The 19,428-nt window shown below is 35.8% G+C and overlaps 1 protein-coding gene across 1 annotated transcript; it reads left to right on the top strand.

The window, feature by feature from the left end:
- The first annotated feature begins 1,108 nt into the window (after positions 1 to 1,108).
- Positions 1,109 to 4,266, top strand: LOC107827956 (inactive beta-amylase 9-like). The gene is given in 3 exon segments (NM_001326191.1): positions 1,109 to 1,363; positions 2,659 to 3,141; positions 3,388 to 4,266. Coding segments are annotated over 3 exon segments (1,617 nt in total).
- Positions 4,267 to 19,428: the final 15,162 nt, after the last annotated feature.

Raw genomic sequence — 19,428 nt, 5'->3', positions numbered from 1 at the left:
TTTGTTATATCCACAAAAAAATATCCATCTTTCCCATTACCACCCAATGTTTTCTTCTGTTTTTTTTTTTCTTTTTCTTTTAAGGGGTTCTCACACGTTTTATTTTCGAATTTCATATAGCTATCAATAATTATTATGCTACTTTACTAATACATAGTCTTCTGTATAATATGAGCAAACAAAAATCTTTGTTGGCTTTAGCTTATTTGGAAAAATGAAAAATAAAAAATTGTCTCAAAAAAAGGATAATTTTATTTCAGCTAATTTAAAGTTGTTGGATAAGATATCATCATCTTAATTCTTTATGAGAAAAAAGTACCCTCTCATTCTGAACAATGAACATGGGGTTAAATTTAACATATTATTCTGTGAATCCAGCTGGAAGAAAACATATCGATTGAATAAATTCATCATTAATTTAACAAATTAAGATAGATACATCTGATTAAATTGAAATACATCTTTCAATATTTTCCACAACTCCCACACAAAAAAATTGGTAGCAACATCAATATTTATAGTAATATAAAATTTACTTTAACTTGAAACTAAAATTTATTTGAATATAATTTTGATTACAACTCCTACTTAAATATAATTTTAAAAAATTAACAAATATTATATCTTAAGCATTTTATATTTTCTACACTAACTTTAAATTAGATTTCCCAACAGTCATCCAGCAATATTGATTAATTCATTAGAACTTTCGAGATTTTGTATTAATTTTTTCCATAAACAATCAAAATAACTTTAAGCAAATTGCTACATACGCAACAGTTCAGAATATTCGAGCAAAAAAGGGAAATAAAATAAGCTTAAAAATTTAAAATCATGCGGCTGAATTTTCTTTTGCCGTGGAAGCGACACGTGGCTCATTCATCTTGCGGCTATTTTTATTCCTTTTCTCTTTCTTTATAAACTGGTCCCAAATCCAATTCAATCTCCATTCCTCTTTTACAATTCCTTCAAAATTCTTCAATTTTACCTCTAAATCCTTTATTTTACCAAATTTCTTCAAATAAAGCCCCTTTTTCTTGCCATATCATAAATTTTTGGTTGTAATTTTTATAAAGATTCAAAGTTTTTCCGGATTTTTCTGGGAATTATGGAGGTTTCAGTGATTGGTCAGGTGAATTTGGGTAGAAGTGATGTGGGTTGCAGAGAAATTGGTAATTGTAGTTTTACCAAGAATTTAAATTCAAAGATCTCTTCTTCTGTGAAGATTTCAAAAGTATGTGTTGGCCAAAATATTAAATGGCCTTTAAAATCTTTGAATGGATTCAGTTTGAAAGCCTCTGCTTGTTCACAACTTGAACCAGTTATATCAGAGGAAGATTCTAGCAACAGAAAATCTAAGCCGGTAAGCTAACTGTTTTTTCTTCTTTTTCACTTGGGTTCTAGTTTATTAGTACTATTATTATTTCATTTGTATGAAAAAAAAAAGATTGGTAAATGTGACCTTCTCAGCATATATGTTAATTGTCTTGTTTTTGCTTTAAAATTTGAGGCTTTGTAGCTATAACAACAACAAATATAGTGTAACCCCATAAGTGGGGTCTGGGGAGGGTAGCGTGTATGCAGATCTTACCCGTAGACCTTACCCCTAGAGAGGGCGTTTCTGATATACCCTCGGCTCAAGGAACAGCGAGCTTTGTAGCTATAAATTGTGATGAAAAAAGGACTTAGAATGCTTTGGATATTTGGGGAAAAAGTAAATAGGAAGTAAAATGGTGTTTTTTGGTTGAAATCCAGATATATAGTTGACAATGTAAATTTTAGAGAGTAACATATTATTGTATCCTGTGGTGTTTTCGCCAGTCTAATCAAGCTAATGGAGCGTGCATTGTTTCCTTAAGCAATAAATATGATTTCTTATGGTTTGAATTGTCCTAGTCTTTTGTTTATGGATGTGTGAATACAACATTTAACGTTGCTTTGTAAAGCATTTAGTTCGACTATTGAGTTGCCTTCTGCAGTACCATGATGAGTGCGTTGTTGCATTTAGATTAGTTAAAAGGGGGCCACTTTTGTCTCTTAGGAGTTTAGACTGTTGAAGATAACACTGAGCTTGAATTTATGAGTTCAAAAATCGTAAATAGTTCAGCAATTAGGAATGTCAATAGAACAACGTATGACACTTTTATTTGCTGATGAATTTGTAGGCCAATACCAGTTCTTCTTGCCATGTTGTATTTTCTTGTACTTGTGAATTCTGCATGATCTATAGCAATGTTATAAAAGCCATCGCTTTGTCGCTTAAAGCGATGAAGCTATGGAAGTGAAAAGTTATCGCTTCATTAGTGAAGTTATGCGCTTCAGAGATGTGCGCTCTTTAATCAACGGCGGCAAAGTGATCCCAACGAGAATGATCGCTTTTCTGAAAATCAACTTTGAGAAATTGGATTAGTATCAACGTTATTGTATATTGGATGCTAAAATTGGTTATGCTAATCACGATCTATTATTATAATATTAAAATCCAACATATGTTGATATTTTTTTCCGTTAATTGTGCGCTTCACTTCCCGCTTTTGCTTCAACCCCATGGATTTTGTTTGCTTCAAGCCTCATGGACCTTGTAATCTTCTTTTGTTTGCACTTTTTGCTTTTGAAATCACTGTTCTATTGCTATATTGACTTTCTTGCTCTTCGCAGAATGATGGGGTGAAACTATTTGTTGGATTGCCACTTGATGCTGTTTCAAGTGCTAATACGGTAAACCATGCTCGAGCAATTGCAGCTGGATTAAAAGCGTTGAAGTTACTCGGTGTAGATGGCATAGAACTCCCCGTTTGGTGGGGAGTGGTTGAGAAGGAAGCCAGGGGAAAGTATGATTGGACAGGTTACCTTGCGCTTACTGAAATGATCCAAAAACTGGGTCTTAATCTTCATGTCTCACTTTGCTTCCATGCATCAGAGGAACCGAAAATCCCACTTCCAGAATGGGTTTCTCGGATTGGTGAATCTGACCCTAGTATCTTCTTTAAGGATCGGTCAGGACAACTCTATAAAGATTGTCTCTCATTCGCGGTTACTGATGCTCCTGTTCTTGATGGAAAGACTCCAGTTCAAGTATACAGAGAGTTCTGTGAGAGCTTCAAAGATGCGTTTTCCCCATTCATGGGTTCCACAATCACGGTATGAATTGTTCAGTTTAACATTTAATCTTTTGAGCATTATAGTTATATCGGATTTAACTTACATACATTGAGATTGTAAAGAATCTATACTATTAGTATATTTTAACCTGTTGCCGTTGTAGTAAGTTACCTGATTTTTTGTCAATGTTACTAATCTCGCTTTTATGAATGATTGCCTATAGTTATAGTTAAAGTGACCTATTGATGTCAAACTCATCAGTGGCTAAATTTTGTCATCTTTCAGGGAATTTCCTTTGGTCTAGGACCAGAAGGTGAGCTTCGCTATCCTTCTCATCACAATCCATCTAAAATGAACAATCATCAGGGAGCTGGTGAATTCCAGTGTTATGATGAATACATGTTGAGTTCTCTCAAACAGTATGCTGAAAACAGTGGAAATCCTCTGTGGGGGTTGGGCGGTCCACATGACGCCCCTGGTTATGATCAACCACCCATGTCAAGCAACTTCTTCAAAGAGCATGGAGGTTCTTGGGGCACGACTTATGGTGACTTTTTCCTTTCTTGGTACTCGGGGCAGCTGATTTCACATGGAAGCAAACTTCTTTCTCTTGCCTCTGAAACTTTCAATGACGTTCCAATCTCGATTTGTGGCAAAATTCCCCTTGTGCACTCTTGGTACAGAACCCAATCCCACCCTAGCGAGCTAACAGCCGGTTTCTATAACACAGTCAACAGAGATGGTTATGAAGCTGTTATTGAGATGCTCGCAAAGCACTCGTGCCAAATTATCTTGCCCGGGATGGATCTTTCAGACCAGCACCAGCCGAATGAATCCCTTTCGAGCCCGGAGTTATTGCTTGCTCAAATCGCAGCATCTTGCAGAAAGCACGGAGTGGAAATCTTGGGGCAAAACTCAATGGTTGCAAATGCCTCAAATGGTTTCGAACAAATAAAGAACTTGTCAGGTGAAAAAGAAGTCATGAGCTTGTTCACATATCAAAGAATGGGTGCTGATTTCTTTTCTCCTGAACATTTCCCTTCATTCACTCAATTCGTTCGGAACCTTAATCAACCAGAATTGGATTCAGATGATCAGCCAATGAAACAGGAAGAACGTGCTGAATCGCTTACTGGTAATAATCTCCAGAAGCAAACAGCTTAGGATCAGATTCTATGTATATATTTGGACATCATCTTATGTATATCACTTAGAAATTCTAGTGCTAGTAGTACACATTTGTTAGTGATAAGTTGGTTGTAGCTGAAAGTTGCAATCATTCGGTTTATCTGTTATATATTTATTATAATAACTAGTATGAGAAAGTCCTTGGCATAAATTATGAAAATAACTTTGTGATATTCTGCTATTTGTTTGTTCTTGAGCTTGAAGAGCAAAATGAGCCGCAGGAAATGATGTCTCTCTGCAAATATTCCCTTGTCGAGTACTATGATTTTATTTTGAAAGCTCATGAATTACAAGGGTGATTGGTTTTCGTATTTTGCGGTTAAAAGGTAGTATTCTTGAGATGAGGTTTGCGTACACATTACCCTTTTTAAATTTTACTTGTGGGATTTCATTGGATTCCTCGTTATTGGTGTCCCTAAGTAATATCTCTTATTTTTTCTTAGTTGGACGCTGATAGTAACGACCAAGATATCTACATTTTGATTGTATTAGTTCAAATTTCTTAAGTAAACAAAAGGGAGGAGGAAGAGGATGGAACATGTTGTGGTTCCGTCCTTTGACTATTCTACCTGTTAAAAATCAATTAGTAGCTGTATGTGTAGATTTGGATTTGAACATGATGTTTCATGATTTTCACTTGCTTCACGCTAGACCAAAACCTTTGTGTTATACTAGTTAATAGTTTTGATCAGCCAATTGAAGAACACTAAGTTTTGAAACAAAATATTCATTGAATAGGCACACCAATATAGAAATGTAAAGCAGCATTGTTCATGTTTTTCACATTTTTTGGTATACAAAGATGACTAGGTTAAGAGAACTGATCATAACGTTTTTGAAATAGATTGATATTAATTCTTTCAAATCAGGCATATGATTCAAACTAAATTGCTCCCAAGATTTGTCATGTACCCAAAGATGGACAAGTCGATATCTTAGAATCTCTGATTTTCTTACATATAAGTGACAAACCTGCCTTATAAAGACAAAACTGGGCCAAGTTTTTAATAACACAATTCCGCCAAGCAACAAACCAGGGCTAAGCTACAAAATTAGGTTTGAACGAACTCAATAATTTTTATTTAAACTGTATATTTATATTAAAATATTTATTAAATACATATCAATATATAATTGTGAATTCAACAATTAAAATAAATTATGCATTCAACCGCAAGTTTAAAAGCTACAAACTTCAAATCATAATTTCGCCTGGATAAGGAAAATAGATAATTACGATATTGTTTCTCCTTGGTTTTGAAGATAACGAAAACTGTACAGATAAGAAAGTAGGTATCGTAACAGCGGCTACCGGCCAAAATATAGAGTAACATACGACAAACAAGAAACCTCGTGAACATGGAAAAAAACCTTACATTTGGCAATGTATAGCGTGTCCACTTATCTATTTGTTTATATTCAAATGCCTACCCTATAATTCAATGAGAAAATCGATGATATATTGATTATATTCTAGCAATGTGGTGGATTCTGTGTATCAATTCAAATTTCTGGGCTGAATATTAGAAGCCGAGATTTGCTTTCTATATCAAAGTTGCTTAAAATAATATTATTTTGATAAAAAGGTTTTTGTTGAAGGTGTCAACTCGTGCTAGGGGAAAAAAGTTGGTAAGATTTAAACATTAATTGAAAAAGATTTGTATTGTAACACAAAATTCTGTGCTTGCGAAATTAAAGATAAGAAATATAGCACTGTTATGATAAAAATCAAAATATGGTGGATGTCTACTCTTCCTCCATGATCTTTCTCTCAAATGGTTAATGACATATTCAATGACATATTTTCTATGTTCAATGACATATTCCATGACATATTTTCTTCACTTTTCATGCCTATATAAAGGCCTTGTAATAGATAGGAAAATACACACAATTGAAGAAGAAAATCTCTTTCTTCTCTCTATCTCTATTTCTTGTTCATATTTTACTATGCTTTTATTTCATAACACGTTATCAGCACGAGTCTCTAATCAATTGTATATATACCTACAAAAAATTTTCCTGCATCCGAAAAAATTACAATTAGAAGCTATACATATCATCACATGGTTAAATGTAAAGAGAAACTACATATGGTAAGTAATGAAATGTAAGAAGGTATGATTATCTTATACTTGTCATTCCTTTAAAATCTCATATGCACACAACTTCGTACTACACCTGTATTGCATAAGCACATATTAATATTACATCTTTTATATCACATGAATGGAATAAAATTTTCGAAGTTCTATATGTGAAAATCATAGTAGCAGTTAATTGTTGATATGATGCATGTCATGGTAACCAAGGATATTTTATATAAATTGTCCTATGCATATTTATGTGTTAACTATCTTCAATCTGTCTTGCCGCTTTAAACATTTTCTTTTACTTGGATGAATATTTTTTTTCCTTTTGGATTTTTACACTTGCATATAGCACCAAAAAAAAGGAATAAAAAATAAAATAAAATTGGTCATACTGATTAAAAGCATAAATCATCTTGAAAAAAACAAGAAATACTTCACATCTTTATCTAGGTTGATTAATTACTTCTTTGAAGTTTGGAAAACAAACCAGCTATTGAGAAAGTATACTTCATAATTTATGGTCGTATCATTTGAAAGCAAACAATGATTAGTATGACTACTAGAAGAGGTATTTTTGAGTATCCATGACCTACTTGATGTTTGCTACTGACTTACCATTTTTAAGTATTTTATATGAATGATGCACAAGCTACAACTGGTAAGTTGTGACCTATAATGTCACTTTTCAGGCAATATAAATGTTGAATTTGTGTAATAGTACTATATATATGTATTGTTACCTATATGGTGTACTTTTGATAAATTTATTCACTAATTGCTTGGTTGAATTGAGTGAAGGAAAGTCATGACATTTAATCAAATCCAATAGGTAGGGTATACCCCGAAAACAACAATATTTTTGAGAGAGACTCAATAAATATTATGACAATGATTTTATGATCCTTTTAAACTCTAATAGAATTTAAAAAAAATATTCTGACTACAAACGGTTGTATTTCATATAGATGCTACAAATGATTAATAAAGCTTTACGCTGATTTGAGATTTGTACACTTATTTAACAAAGCAAATTTGATTTGCTAAGATGCAAATTAGTTGTGTATAACTTTCTTGGCATGTGATTGAAATTAAGTCTTGAGAATGAATCTCAATATTGTTTAGCCTATTATGCCATTGATTGAGGGTAAGACATCGAGATCAAGTCCTGATGCTCCATAATGATAAGAGTTGGGTTTGAATCCCAATTTATTATGACCTAACATACCTTTATATTGGTAAGATATTGGGTTTGAGTCCCAATGTACCATATTTATGATATAATGATGACTAAAGAAAAATAATATATTTTTCATGAAAAGGCATGAAAATTGTCCCACTTGATTTGCTACATTCTTGAAGTAAATGTGATAGCAGTGCATAATAAGTCTAAATGAAGACAAGTGGTTGAACAATGAACGAGAGCGTTCCAAATAACAATAATCATCACAATGATTATAAAAGGAGAACAACAAGGTTCTCAAAATAGTCCTTCAAAATGTGAAGGCAATGTTTATCATCAAATTGGTATGAAGCACATCGCTGATTATGATCCATTCTTTGAAGAGAATGTGACTTGTGATAAGCATTGAGAATGCAGACCCATTCCTAAAGGTGAATGTAGTAATATGTGATAAAAGTAATGAATAAAGACATACAAGGCATGATTGGATGAGTACCACACAACTCACCTTTGAGGGAGGTTTGAATGAAATAAAGAGAACAAATATTATTGTGTGGTTACATGAATATGTCATTGGTCTCGTACATGTGATACGCCAAAATATTTTGGCATACCTTATAAAAATTATTAAAGGCAAAATTAAAGCAAGAAATAATTTTGCTTATGATAATTTTGACCATGACAATTTATTATGATATAAGTTTCTCCGTGAAGGAGACATTTACCATATGAATGGTATGATAAAAGATCTTGTAGTACAAAAGTTGTTAAGAGCTCCGAAAAAACTAATTTGTTACTACCCAGATGAATAAAATTATTCATGACATTAATATTGTAAAGTCTCAAAAGAAACTTTTTGAATTTCAAATGTATAAGTCAAAGTGGTTGTCAAATTGAGACTATAAATGAAATGAAGATTGAATATCTTCATATTTCTATAATTATACCAGGTAAATATAAAAGGTTACCCGATTTCTTTCCTATTTGTACTACACAAATATAAGCATGATGATGGAATCATATGCCACAAGTAAACTAGAGGTTTACTAAAACAAATATTAATTGGCATGACCGGTAGACCATCTCGGTTCAATTATGATGCGAAAAATTAATTAAGAATTACATTGACATATATTGAAGAATAGAAGATTCTTCAAGAATTCTCTTGTGCTGCTTATTCTCATGATATACCAGTTAAGGTTGGGATTGAATCCCTTGATTTATGGAACGAATAAAAGGTGATAAATATATGGGCCCAGTCACCTGCCATGTGGACCGTTTACTAATATATGATTTTTAATAGATGCATCTATTCTATGGTCACATGTGCATTTGTTATCAACTTGCAGTTTGACTTTTGCAAGATTGCTTGCTCAAATTATTAGAGCACAGTTCCAGAATATAAATTATGATGATTTATCTTGATAATACTGGTTTAAATCCAAGTTGATTTAGCAGAAATTGTATGCCTCCAATTATAGCTAAATCATTGGTTATGAGAACAAAACTCCAAAAAAATGAAATTTGGTATGAGATTTATTATTTAATATACAACAACACTTGTACGCATCTAGCCAAGTTATAAAAATTTCTCCCTATCACAATCGGTTCAGGGTCAGGAACCAAATAATTTCTATATAGAAATATGGATGTGCTATATGAATTAATTATGCCACCAAAATGCACAAAGATGAGTTCTCAAAGATGGTTGGGAAATGTGTTGGTGATTCCAACATTAGGGGGAGAAAATGGGCAGCTGAGAAAGTGATACGTGAAATGAATTATTATGAATACATATAGATCCTCGCACAAGAAAATATAAACTTGAAGTTCAAGTGATAATTCATTTACAAATTATTGTCAGACGCATTTGCTGACCCAAAGCTAAATGTCATATTTCAGCTGCTAATGCTCCAAATAGAATAAAGTCCATGAGGGACAGAGTCTATGGCACGCATGAAGTGTAACAGACCAACCGGTTTCAAAGATAAAACTCCTTGAAGAAGGAGAAGAGCAAATATTCAAAATGGTCATAATAAGGAGGCAAGTGCCCTAGAAGAGCACCACGACATAACACTTCATAAGACCTCATGGGAGAGGCTCAGGTACCTGAAAATAATAAAATAAAGAGATCTCAATAAGTTATGTCGTTATTGGGTAATAATTGAACCGACATAAAATGATTGTCGACAATATTGTTAATATAATGTAGCGCTCAATATGATTAATATTAACGAGGATCTTGAGATCAAATCTATTATGAAATTTGGACGGATAAAAGATTGGCCAAATAAAAAATATGAAATTTACTTCACTTGAAAAATGTGAAGTTGGACGGATAGTCCAACACCTAAAAATATAAAGTCAATTGAGGTATAAATGTGTTCTTGTGCAAAAGGTTCAAGTCGATAGACATAAAGACGACTTGTGGCACAAGAAAATTAGTAAATATCCTCACATTGATTATATGGAGACATGTTCTCTTATAGTGGATATAGTCACTTCAGGTTTTAATCTGGCAATATATAAAAAACTTGATATGCATATAGTGGATATCATTGAAGATTTAAATTGTCTTGGAGCATATTAAGGTTTCCAAGAAATTTATTAAATAATGCTTCAAAAATCCTTATACGGATTGAAACAATCAGGGCCCATGTGGTATAATCGCCCGAGAGAATACTTGTTGAAAGAAGGGTATAAGAATAATTCAATTTGTCCTTGTGTCCTTATAAAAGGATATGGATTTGAATTTGTTATAATCGCCATGTATGTTGATGATTCAAATATCATTAGAACTCCCGGAGAGCTTCCTAAAGCAGTAGACTGTTTAAAAAAAGAATTTGAAATGAAAGATCTTGGAAAGACAAAATTTTGTCTTGGTCTACAAATTGAATATATGAAAGATAGAATTTTTGTCCTTCAATCAACATACACTAAAAAGATTTTAAAGAGCTTCTATGTAGATAAAGCACATCCATTAAGTACCCCGATGGTTGCGAGATTACTCGATATAAATAAAGATCCACTCCAACCTCATGAAAATAATGAAGAGCTTCTTGATCCTAAAGTACCATATCTTAATGCAATTGGTGCGCTAATATATCTTGCTAACACTATAAGGCATGCCATAACTTTTTCAGTTAATGTCTTAACATGATATAGCTCTGGTCAAGGAGAAATTGGAATAAAATCAAGCACATATTGCGTTATCTAAGGGGGATTACCGATGTGGGCTTATTTTATGGCAATGATTGCAATACCGATCTTATTGGTTATGTCGATGTGGAGTATTTATCTGACATACACAAGGCTTGATCTCAAACATGTTATGTGTTTACATGTGTGGCACTGTCATATCTTGGCGATCGACTAAGCAATCAATCGTGGCTACTTCTTCTAATCATGCTGAGATAATTGCTATTCATGAAGCAAGTCGAGAATGTGTATGGTTGAGGTCTACTATACATCTTATTCGAGACAAATGTGGTTTGAAGTGTGATAAACTACCCACAGTTTTGTATGAAGAAAATACAACATGCATTGCCCAATTAAAGGGAGGATTCATAAAGGAGTTAGGACAAAACACATCTCACCTAAATTATTGTTCACACATGATCTTCAAAAGAATTGTGATATTAATGTGCAACGGATCCGTTCAAGTAATAATATGGCTGATTTGTTCACCAAATATCTACCGGCGTCAACCTTCAAGAAACTAGTGTACAAGATTGGGATACGAAGGCTCAACGATGTGAACTGATGATCTCATCAGGGGGAGTTAATACGCGTTGTACTCTTTTTCCCTTACAAGGTTTTGTCCCATTGGGTTTTCCTTGCAAGGTTTTTAACGAGGCAACCAAAAGGCGTATTTCTATATATGTGTACTCTTTTTCCTTCATTAGGATTTTTTTCCCATAGGGTTTTTTCCTAATAAGGTTTTAACGAGGCACATTATTTATGGACATCCAAGGGGGAGTGTTATGATAAAAATCAAAATATGGTGGATGTCTACTCTTCCTCCATGATCTTTCTCTCAAATGGTTAATGACATATTCAATGACATATTTTCTATGTTCAATGACATATTCCATGACATATTTTCTTCACTTTTCATGCCTATATAAAGGCCTTGTAATAGATAGGAAAATACACACAATTGAAGAAGAAAATCTCTTCCTTCTCTCTATCTCTATTTCTTGTTCATGTTTTACTAAATTGCTTTTATTTCATAACAAGCACCAAATTATAATATTTTATTTCAAGAAACAGTGAGGACTATAATCAGAACATCTTAAATCTAAAGAGAATCTCCTTTCAATACTTAACTCGAGGACTTTTGATCTGATTGAGGTGAAAACTTTTGCCAATATCTTATGAATTTAAGAATTGAGCCGATAGTTTATATGGACTACATTCAATAAAATTCAAATGTCTACATACATCTCCAATCTCCTAAATCTACTTTTTTAGCAATCGAAACTTGAATTGGACGTTAGATCAGCGATGGCGTTGAGCCAGAGGAGGTCCAATAGCTAAAGCCTGAATTTGTGGTGCTATGGAGCGACGATTGCTAGCTGAAATGGTTAATGTTAGTATATCAAAGATCCATAGAGAGGCAATTTAATAAGAAAACATAGAGAGAAAGACTCACCTCTCTATAACTAGATACTAACCACTCAGTCACACAGGCATGGCCACATCCCCACACCCAAATAGTGACCCACACATCGGAAAACTCCCAGAATCCCCTAATATATTAACTTTAGATCCAAACTCTGCTATAGATGAAGACAACATTGAAAAAAATTCCTTCAAGGAAGTCTTACTCGATAAAAAACTAGTTTCCACTACAATCTATGATCCACTCCAATCCGATTTGCACACACAGGCTTTTGAATTAAACCCGAGGAACATACCAATCTCACTATCAATTGAAGAAAAAATCAGACTCTACAAACCTTGGAAATACTCCTTGATTATCAAACTGTTTGGGGAAAAATCCCACATCACTTACTCAAGGCCAAACTCTCCAATCTATAGAAACCAAACGAACCACTCACCCTAATTGATCTAGGTTAAGATTTTTTCATCGCCAAATTCAGCAAGAAGGGCCACGTTTTGTAGCTGGGCACTTCTTGTCAATCTGCAGATGGGAACCAAATATTGCTCCAGCAGACTCTAAATTAGCCATAACGGCGGTTTGGATAAGACTCCCACAGTTGCCAACGGAATTCTATGACAAGCCAATTCCAGAACAAGTATGCAACATAGTGGGTAAGCTTCTAAAGATTGATTCTTGCACCTCCTCTACTCTAAGAGAAAGGTACGCCATAATATGTGTCTAGGTTCCTTTGGATATCCCGACAATAACAAACGTCACTATTGGCACCCATAACCAATCTCTCGTGTACGAAGGGGAATGGATTATATGTACGGGATGTAGGAGAATTGGCCACATCCTGAGAAGCTGCGAGTTCATTTCCATCCCCACCCAAGAAAACCGTCAAGCAACATCCACTAGCAACCCCAACAACAAGGGTACCACAAGGGACCAAACCTCTTAATGGCGCATTGTCCCCTTCTCCAAATATAGACATCATCCAAACAAAGCCACTCAAGCCAACACCCAGGTATAGAGGTTCAATGCCTCCTCAAGTACATTTCTTGATCTCAACCAAAAATTGGCCATGAATTCCGGCAAAGGTATTTCAAAATCAAAGGGGACTACAGATGCCATAGGGCTTAATGGGTAGCCATCAAATCCAACCAAAGGTGGCAAAGATGTAGACCAAACATTGGGCCTGGCTCACTATGGCCCATCTCCTATCAGCACCACGGGCAAGGCACACACAAGCCCAAATCCAAAATACTCTGGGATAAAAAGGCAATTACATGCCTTTGACCCAATGATAAAAGATCCATTTTTTTATAATATGGCAATGTGTCAGCGAGAAGGGAAAAGGGTGGAGCCTACCCAAAACTGCCTCCCCTCAAATCAAGTAATATTACCGAGTCTGATAGCCTCCCACATTTCTAATAAATCCAAAAAAATTTGATAAAGTGGTACACCGCTCAAACCCAACAACCCAACCTAGCTCGATCCCAAACCCACACTCCAACCATATCTACACTCTCTCTGACTGCGCCTCTCTCAATAGAGGCAATCAATTGCCTGGAAAAAATCAACCACACCATCTCAGTTGTAAAGTGACATTGAGTGTCAATCCTTCAAGATTAAGCAAAGATTTCAAACGTCCCAACACGAATTCCAATAGCCATCAAAAGGATTATAATCAGGCAGCTGAAGAGATGCATCTTTTTTCAAGCATAACCGGCAATCTCGCCAAAAATTCACCTCTCAATGGTGAACCTAAACAACCCCAACCCTCAACCCCCTAATAATGTCCACTCTCCCATTACCACCAGATTTGATGCAGGAATCTTTGCTGGAGATAGCTCTGGATGGCCACTCCTAATCACTGCAAAAATGATGATTGGGCTCGTCCCAATCTCCATCATCATCCAAGATCCACATTACCTGTCACGACTGGAGACCCACTTCCTTCATAAAGGCTTGTCCAACTTCGGCCACCAACAATGGCTGTCAACTCTCTTTCAGTCCTAAGACATGGGCACACAAAAACCCCTTTTCCTGGAGGAGCTCAACAGCCTGATGGGGAAACTCTGTCAAATAATGCCTTTCTTTCCAATAATGGACCTGAACATACCTCATCCATCATCTGCCTTCACCTTGTGGCTACAGGTAAACTAGCATACTCCCCTACCATCAACCCAGTCTACGAAAATGGACCAAATAATCAAGGAGAAGAACCAGACCCTAGTGTACCTTAAGGAGTCGAATGCAGACCTAGAAAATATCCTGGAAAAGCTAGGAGTTTCAAAAACAATAGTTCTCCTCATGTAAGAAGCCTAGGTGATCGAGTTCAAAGAGTCGTTCGGAGAAATGCTTATTGCTCTCTGCCCTAGAAAGCTAACAAGCTGCAAACTAAATATCCAAGTTCCCTTATCTCCAAAATTATGGAACTCGGCATTAGTAATAAGCCCTGTGTTGGGATGAGTGAGAGCGACCCCTACGGTAAAGGGGAAGGGCCTCAAGAGGAAAGCCCCATCTCAAAACCCTTTACTTATGAACTTTATAATATGGAATGCGAGAGGAGCCAAAAATGCTCAAATTCGCAGACACTATGCCTCCATGGTCAAGCTGCACAACCCTATTGTCCTTGTTCTCCTTGAGACAAGAATGGTTGACCATACGCATTTGACTGTTGAGCTTTATTTCAGAGCTCAATTCCAATCCCCGCCACTGGGTAATCTAGAGGAATTGTTGTCATGTGGAAGGATGACCTAGTGAATCTTGAGGAGGTCTGTACCACACCCTAGGGTGTATATTTCATGGTGAAGGTAACTCCTGATGACTCTAAATGGCTTTTCTCTCCTATTTATGCTAGTAGTAACCTACATGATAAAATAAGATTATGGTAATCCCTTGAGGACATGGCCTCTGTTTATAAAGGTAGCTAGCTTGTAGGAGGTGACTTCAATGAAGTCCTCAAAGCCAGGGATAAATTTTGGGGCAACAACATTAATTATAGTAGGAGCAATTGTTTTTAGATTTGTTTGAATCGATGTAGACTTGTTGACCTAGGTTTCAAAGGCTCGAAATACACTTGATCTAATAAAATACACACTAACATGCAAGACCTTATCCTAAAAAGGCTGGATAGATGCTTTGCCACTGATGACTGGATTGAGACTGTTACCCACCTCCCTAACCCACTCTGACCACTGTCCACTGCTTCTCAACATTACTAGTCAATAGTACAGTGATCATAGAAGGCCCTTTAGATTTGAATCTATGTGGTGTGGTCACCTTCCCCTCTATTTTTCAAAATAGCTTCAGCTCAATAGAAGATCTTGTGGGTGAAACCAACATATTTAAGGATAAAGCGACCACCTAGAATAGGCATGTCTTTGGAAACATCTTCCATAAGAAGAAGCACATTTTAGCTAGGATTAATGGCATCCAAAATTCTAATGCGTACCCTTTCAGCACCTACCTTCAAAACTTAGAATCAAACCTCCAAGCTGAGTTCTCAGCTATCCTTAAGAATGAGGAGGATTTTTGGAAGCTCAAATTCAGAGTTAGCTAGTTATGTGAAGGAGATTCTAATACTAGGTTCTTCCACACAACCACCCTCAACAGAAGAAGGAGCAATAGGATTCTCAGTTTAACAGATGAGGTAGGTAATCATATTAAAGACCCCAACCTCATCAAAGAAACCACCAGAGGCTACTTTGCAAACCTCTTTACCACATCCCATACCTCATTTACCTACAAGAAGTACAACAGTGAGGACACCCATCTAGTCCTTAATGATAGCATGAGGGTATCCCTTGATCAACCCCTTAGGTACTTAGAAATCAAGAAAGCCATGAATTATTTCAAGCCCTTTAAGGCCCCTAGGCCTGATGGGCTGCATCTTTTCTTCTACCAAAAATACTGGACCATCATATCTACCCAAGTCAACAACTTTTTCCAGAAGGTATTCACCACCTCAACCATGCCCTCGGAAGCTAATAGGACCCTCCTGTGCTTGGTCCCTAAATGTCACTATGCTTAAGAGTTTTAGACCAATTGGGCTGTGCAACACTATGTATAAGCTTGTCACTAAAATCATAGTTAATAGGATAAAGTCCTTGATGACTTCCACAACACACCTCGATAAAAGATATGATACGGTCGTATACAATATAAATTACCCAACTATGAGTCGGAGTTGAATCCACAAGGAGTTATAAGAGGTGTTAGGAGTATATACTTGATAAGAGTGAATGAAATAACTAAATTTGCACTTCCACAACAAAGTGTTGATTTCTACTTCTACTATTACTCTAGCAATTGCAAGCTAAGGAAAAAAACTAGAAATGAACGGTTGTTTATGATGTTTTTTCAAATAGTTTAAAAACCTAGGGATGTGACCATAACCTAGGTGTTCGCATAATGGGATAGAGACGTTAATATTTGTTTTATTGATTGAGGTGTATTATAGCTCTCAACTCTACATTACCCACTCAATACCTCTCGGTAAGACAGTGATTCTGCCCAATTTGGACCTCTCAAGTCCAAATGGGTATCAAACAAAATAGTTGATATGCGCTTAAGTCGGGTTCTTACTATCTCTAGTTTGAACCCTTTAATTAGACTAATCAAACTCTTAATTAGCCCAATTCCTTATTAACCAAGTTGTCCTAGACTAGGTCCCTCTTTCTCAAGTAGAGACTAAGTCAAAAGGACATGAATCAATATTTTCAACCATTAATTCTAAAATTAAAGCATGAACTAAGCTAAATAATCAACATCCAATCATAAACAAGCATTTATTAAATACCCTAAAGTTTTACACACTAGGGTTGTGTCATAACCCTAGTAAAAACCTAGTTACTCATAATGGAAATTGAAGAGAATAAAGAAGAAAAGCTAATTAAACTCATAATCAAAGATTAAAATGATAAAATATAATGTTTAAACACTAAAATAACCACAAACTTCCTAAAATGGCAAAAGGTAACGTTACAGTACATTTGTCTTAAAAAATTGATCTAACATTGTGAAACACGTCTATTAATAGTGGGCCAAAATTCACTGACAAAACTGCCCATCGGGAGGTCTGTGGCTGCACAATTCCATGTGTGGTCCGCAGATTTCTTCAGCTGGCAGGCAAGTGGATTTTTGCAACCCCACTTATCAACTTCCCCAAACTTAATTCTTTGCTTGTCCTCAAGCAAATAAATTAGTTCCCACCTCCTAAAGTTAAGGGTCATTTCAGCGAGTCAAAGGTGAGCCATTCACACATCAGTTTAGGACCAACAATTACCCACACTGCTCATGTATTATCAACAAGGCGACAAGTCAAATATTCAAGCACATATAGTTGTAATGTGATACTTGAGGTTCAAGAATTGACTTTACTCATCAAGGACGTGGACTCCAAACTCTTCCTCCTCTACTTTCTATTTTCCAAGATCACTTAAGAAATTAGCACTCAATTCGAAGATTCATGAAAGGCTCACTCATCAAGTATGGCTTCAAGTACCATAGGCTTGCCCCTCATGTAGATCACCACTAATGTAAGCTTACTCGATTTGAAATAAAGTAGGACTTCTTTCGGGATGTAATGAAGGCTTTTGGATTAGGGTAGGATATCATATAAGTAAGTGGTTACACCTTTCCTTAAGCACTCCACACTTTCATTTCTCGGCTTACAAATTGCCGATTCTTAGAGGCACTTTGGGGACTAGAGAGACTTAACATCACTCTTTCTTGTTCATTTCCTTAAGCACTCCACACTTTCATTTCTCGGCTTACAAATTGCCGATTCTTAGAGGCACTTTGGGGACTAGAGAGACTTAACATCACTCTTTCTTGTTCATTTCATTCTTTTTCTCCCTTTTTGATGTCTCAATGCTTGGGATCATTACCTCTTTTTGAATCCTCAACCCTTCCACTTATTTACTTTTATTTTTTTGCATTTTTCTTTTTGTTCTTTTCTTTTCTTGCCTTCTCTTTCATAGAGGTCATTTCTTTTCTATTTTTGTGCCTTGGCACATTTTTTTCAAATGCCCCATATTTGCCCCAAACTTATGTTTATGCCAGTTATTTCACAAGAGTGTTAAGGAAAGTCAGGTAACTAAGAGAGGGTCACGATAAAACAGGTAAAGGCTTATAACATGGTTATTAATGAGAAAGGCTAGAGGATAAAAGGGGTTGACTAGGGATAACGACATTGGTTGGCAATAAAAACTCAAACGGGCCAGGGAAAGCCTAAAATCACTTCTCAAAACCAAGCAAAGCTTAGGATTTCGCTTCGAAATACATTCGGGGCAAGTTCTAGACCTTTCGTACGAATACTTGGACTAGCAATGATTCATCTCACCCCTCACGCAACTAGATTGTAAAAGAGGATAGAGTCAAGAGCCTACAATGACCACATTCAAGTTTAAAGATCACTATGGTCCAATTAGACTGCTCGATGATTACCAAAGTCAACTCAAGATTCACAAAGTCACTAACTAGAGCTATTTCTTTTAAAAACCCTGTCGCTAACCATAAGCACATAGTTAAGTGTGTTGGTGCCAATTGAAGCATGGTTGACTCTTCGAGCATGACTTAATTAGGTCATTTTATTCATTACTATTGCTATTATTACCTAAACACAAAACGGACTCATTCCCTTAAGAAGGTTGTCACGCCATCCATCGTTGGGACGAGTCACCCGATTCACACACCAACTACCTTTGGAAAGAATGTGACATTAAGAAAATCAAAGGCTTATTATCTACGAAAATATAAAAAGAAGCTACTTAACAAAACAAGAACTAATATGGAAAAGATAAAGAAGCTAATGAGCAAGACTACTAAAGATAGAATGAATGTACATAGTAAGAGAGAGGGAGAGAGAGAGAGAGAAGATAGTTAAATACAAGTAAGAAAAGAAAAGTATCATCAAATTACTACATGCCAAATTTATAAAAGTGTACCAAATGTGTCAAATAAACTCCACCCCTCCCCTCCCAAATAAAAGTAAGCGTTGTCCCCAATGCTTAGCAAAATAAGAGTAAAAGTGGAAAGGGTGAAGAAAACTCCCTACGGTTTCTTGGACATTTCTGTTTTCCCATCAATGTCATCGCCCTCCGGATCAGCCAACTAGTTCTCATCATCCTCGACTCTAGGTGTGGCTGGGTTGGCGAACATTTGACGTACTGCCTCAGCAGTGTCGGCAGCAAAGTCTGGCTTTTTAGATTGGCCTACTGGTGCTACTAGTGCAGATGAAGGATTTGGGG

The sequence above is a fragment of the Nicotiana tabacum genome, chromosome 7, assembly GCF_000715075.1.
Source record: "Nicotiana tabacum cultivar K326 chromosome 7, ASM71507v2, whole genome shotgun sequence".
NCBI classification, from domain to species: domain Eukaryota; kingdom Viridiplantae; phylum Streptophyta; class Magnoliopsida; order Solanales; family Solanaceae; genus Nicotiana; species Nicotiana tabacum.
This window is presented reverse-complemented; position numbering and strand designations above follow the sequence as displayed.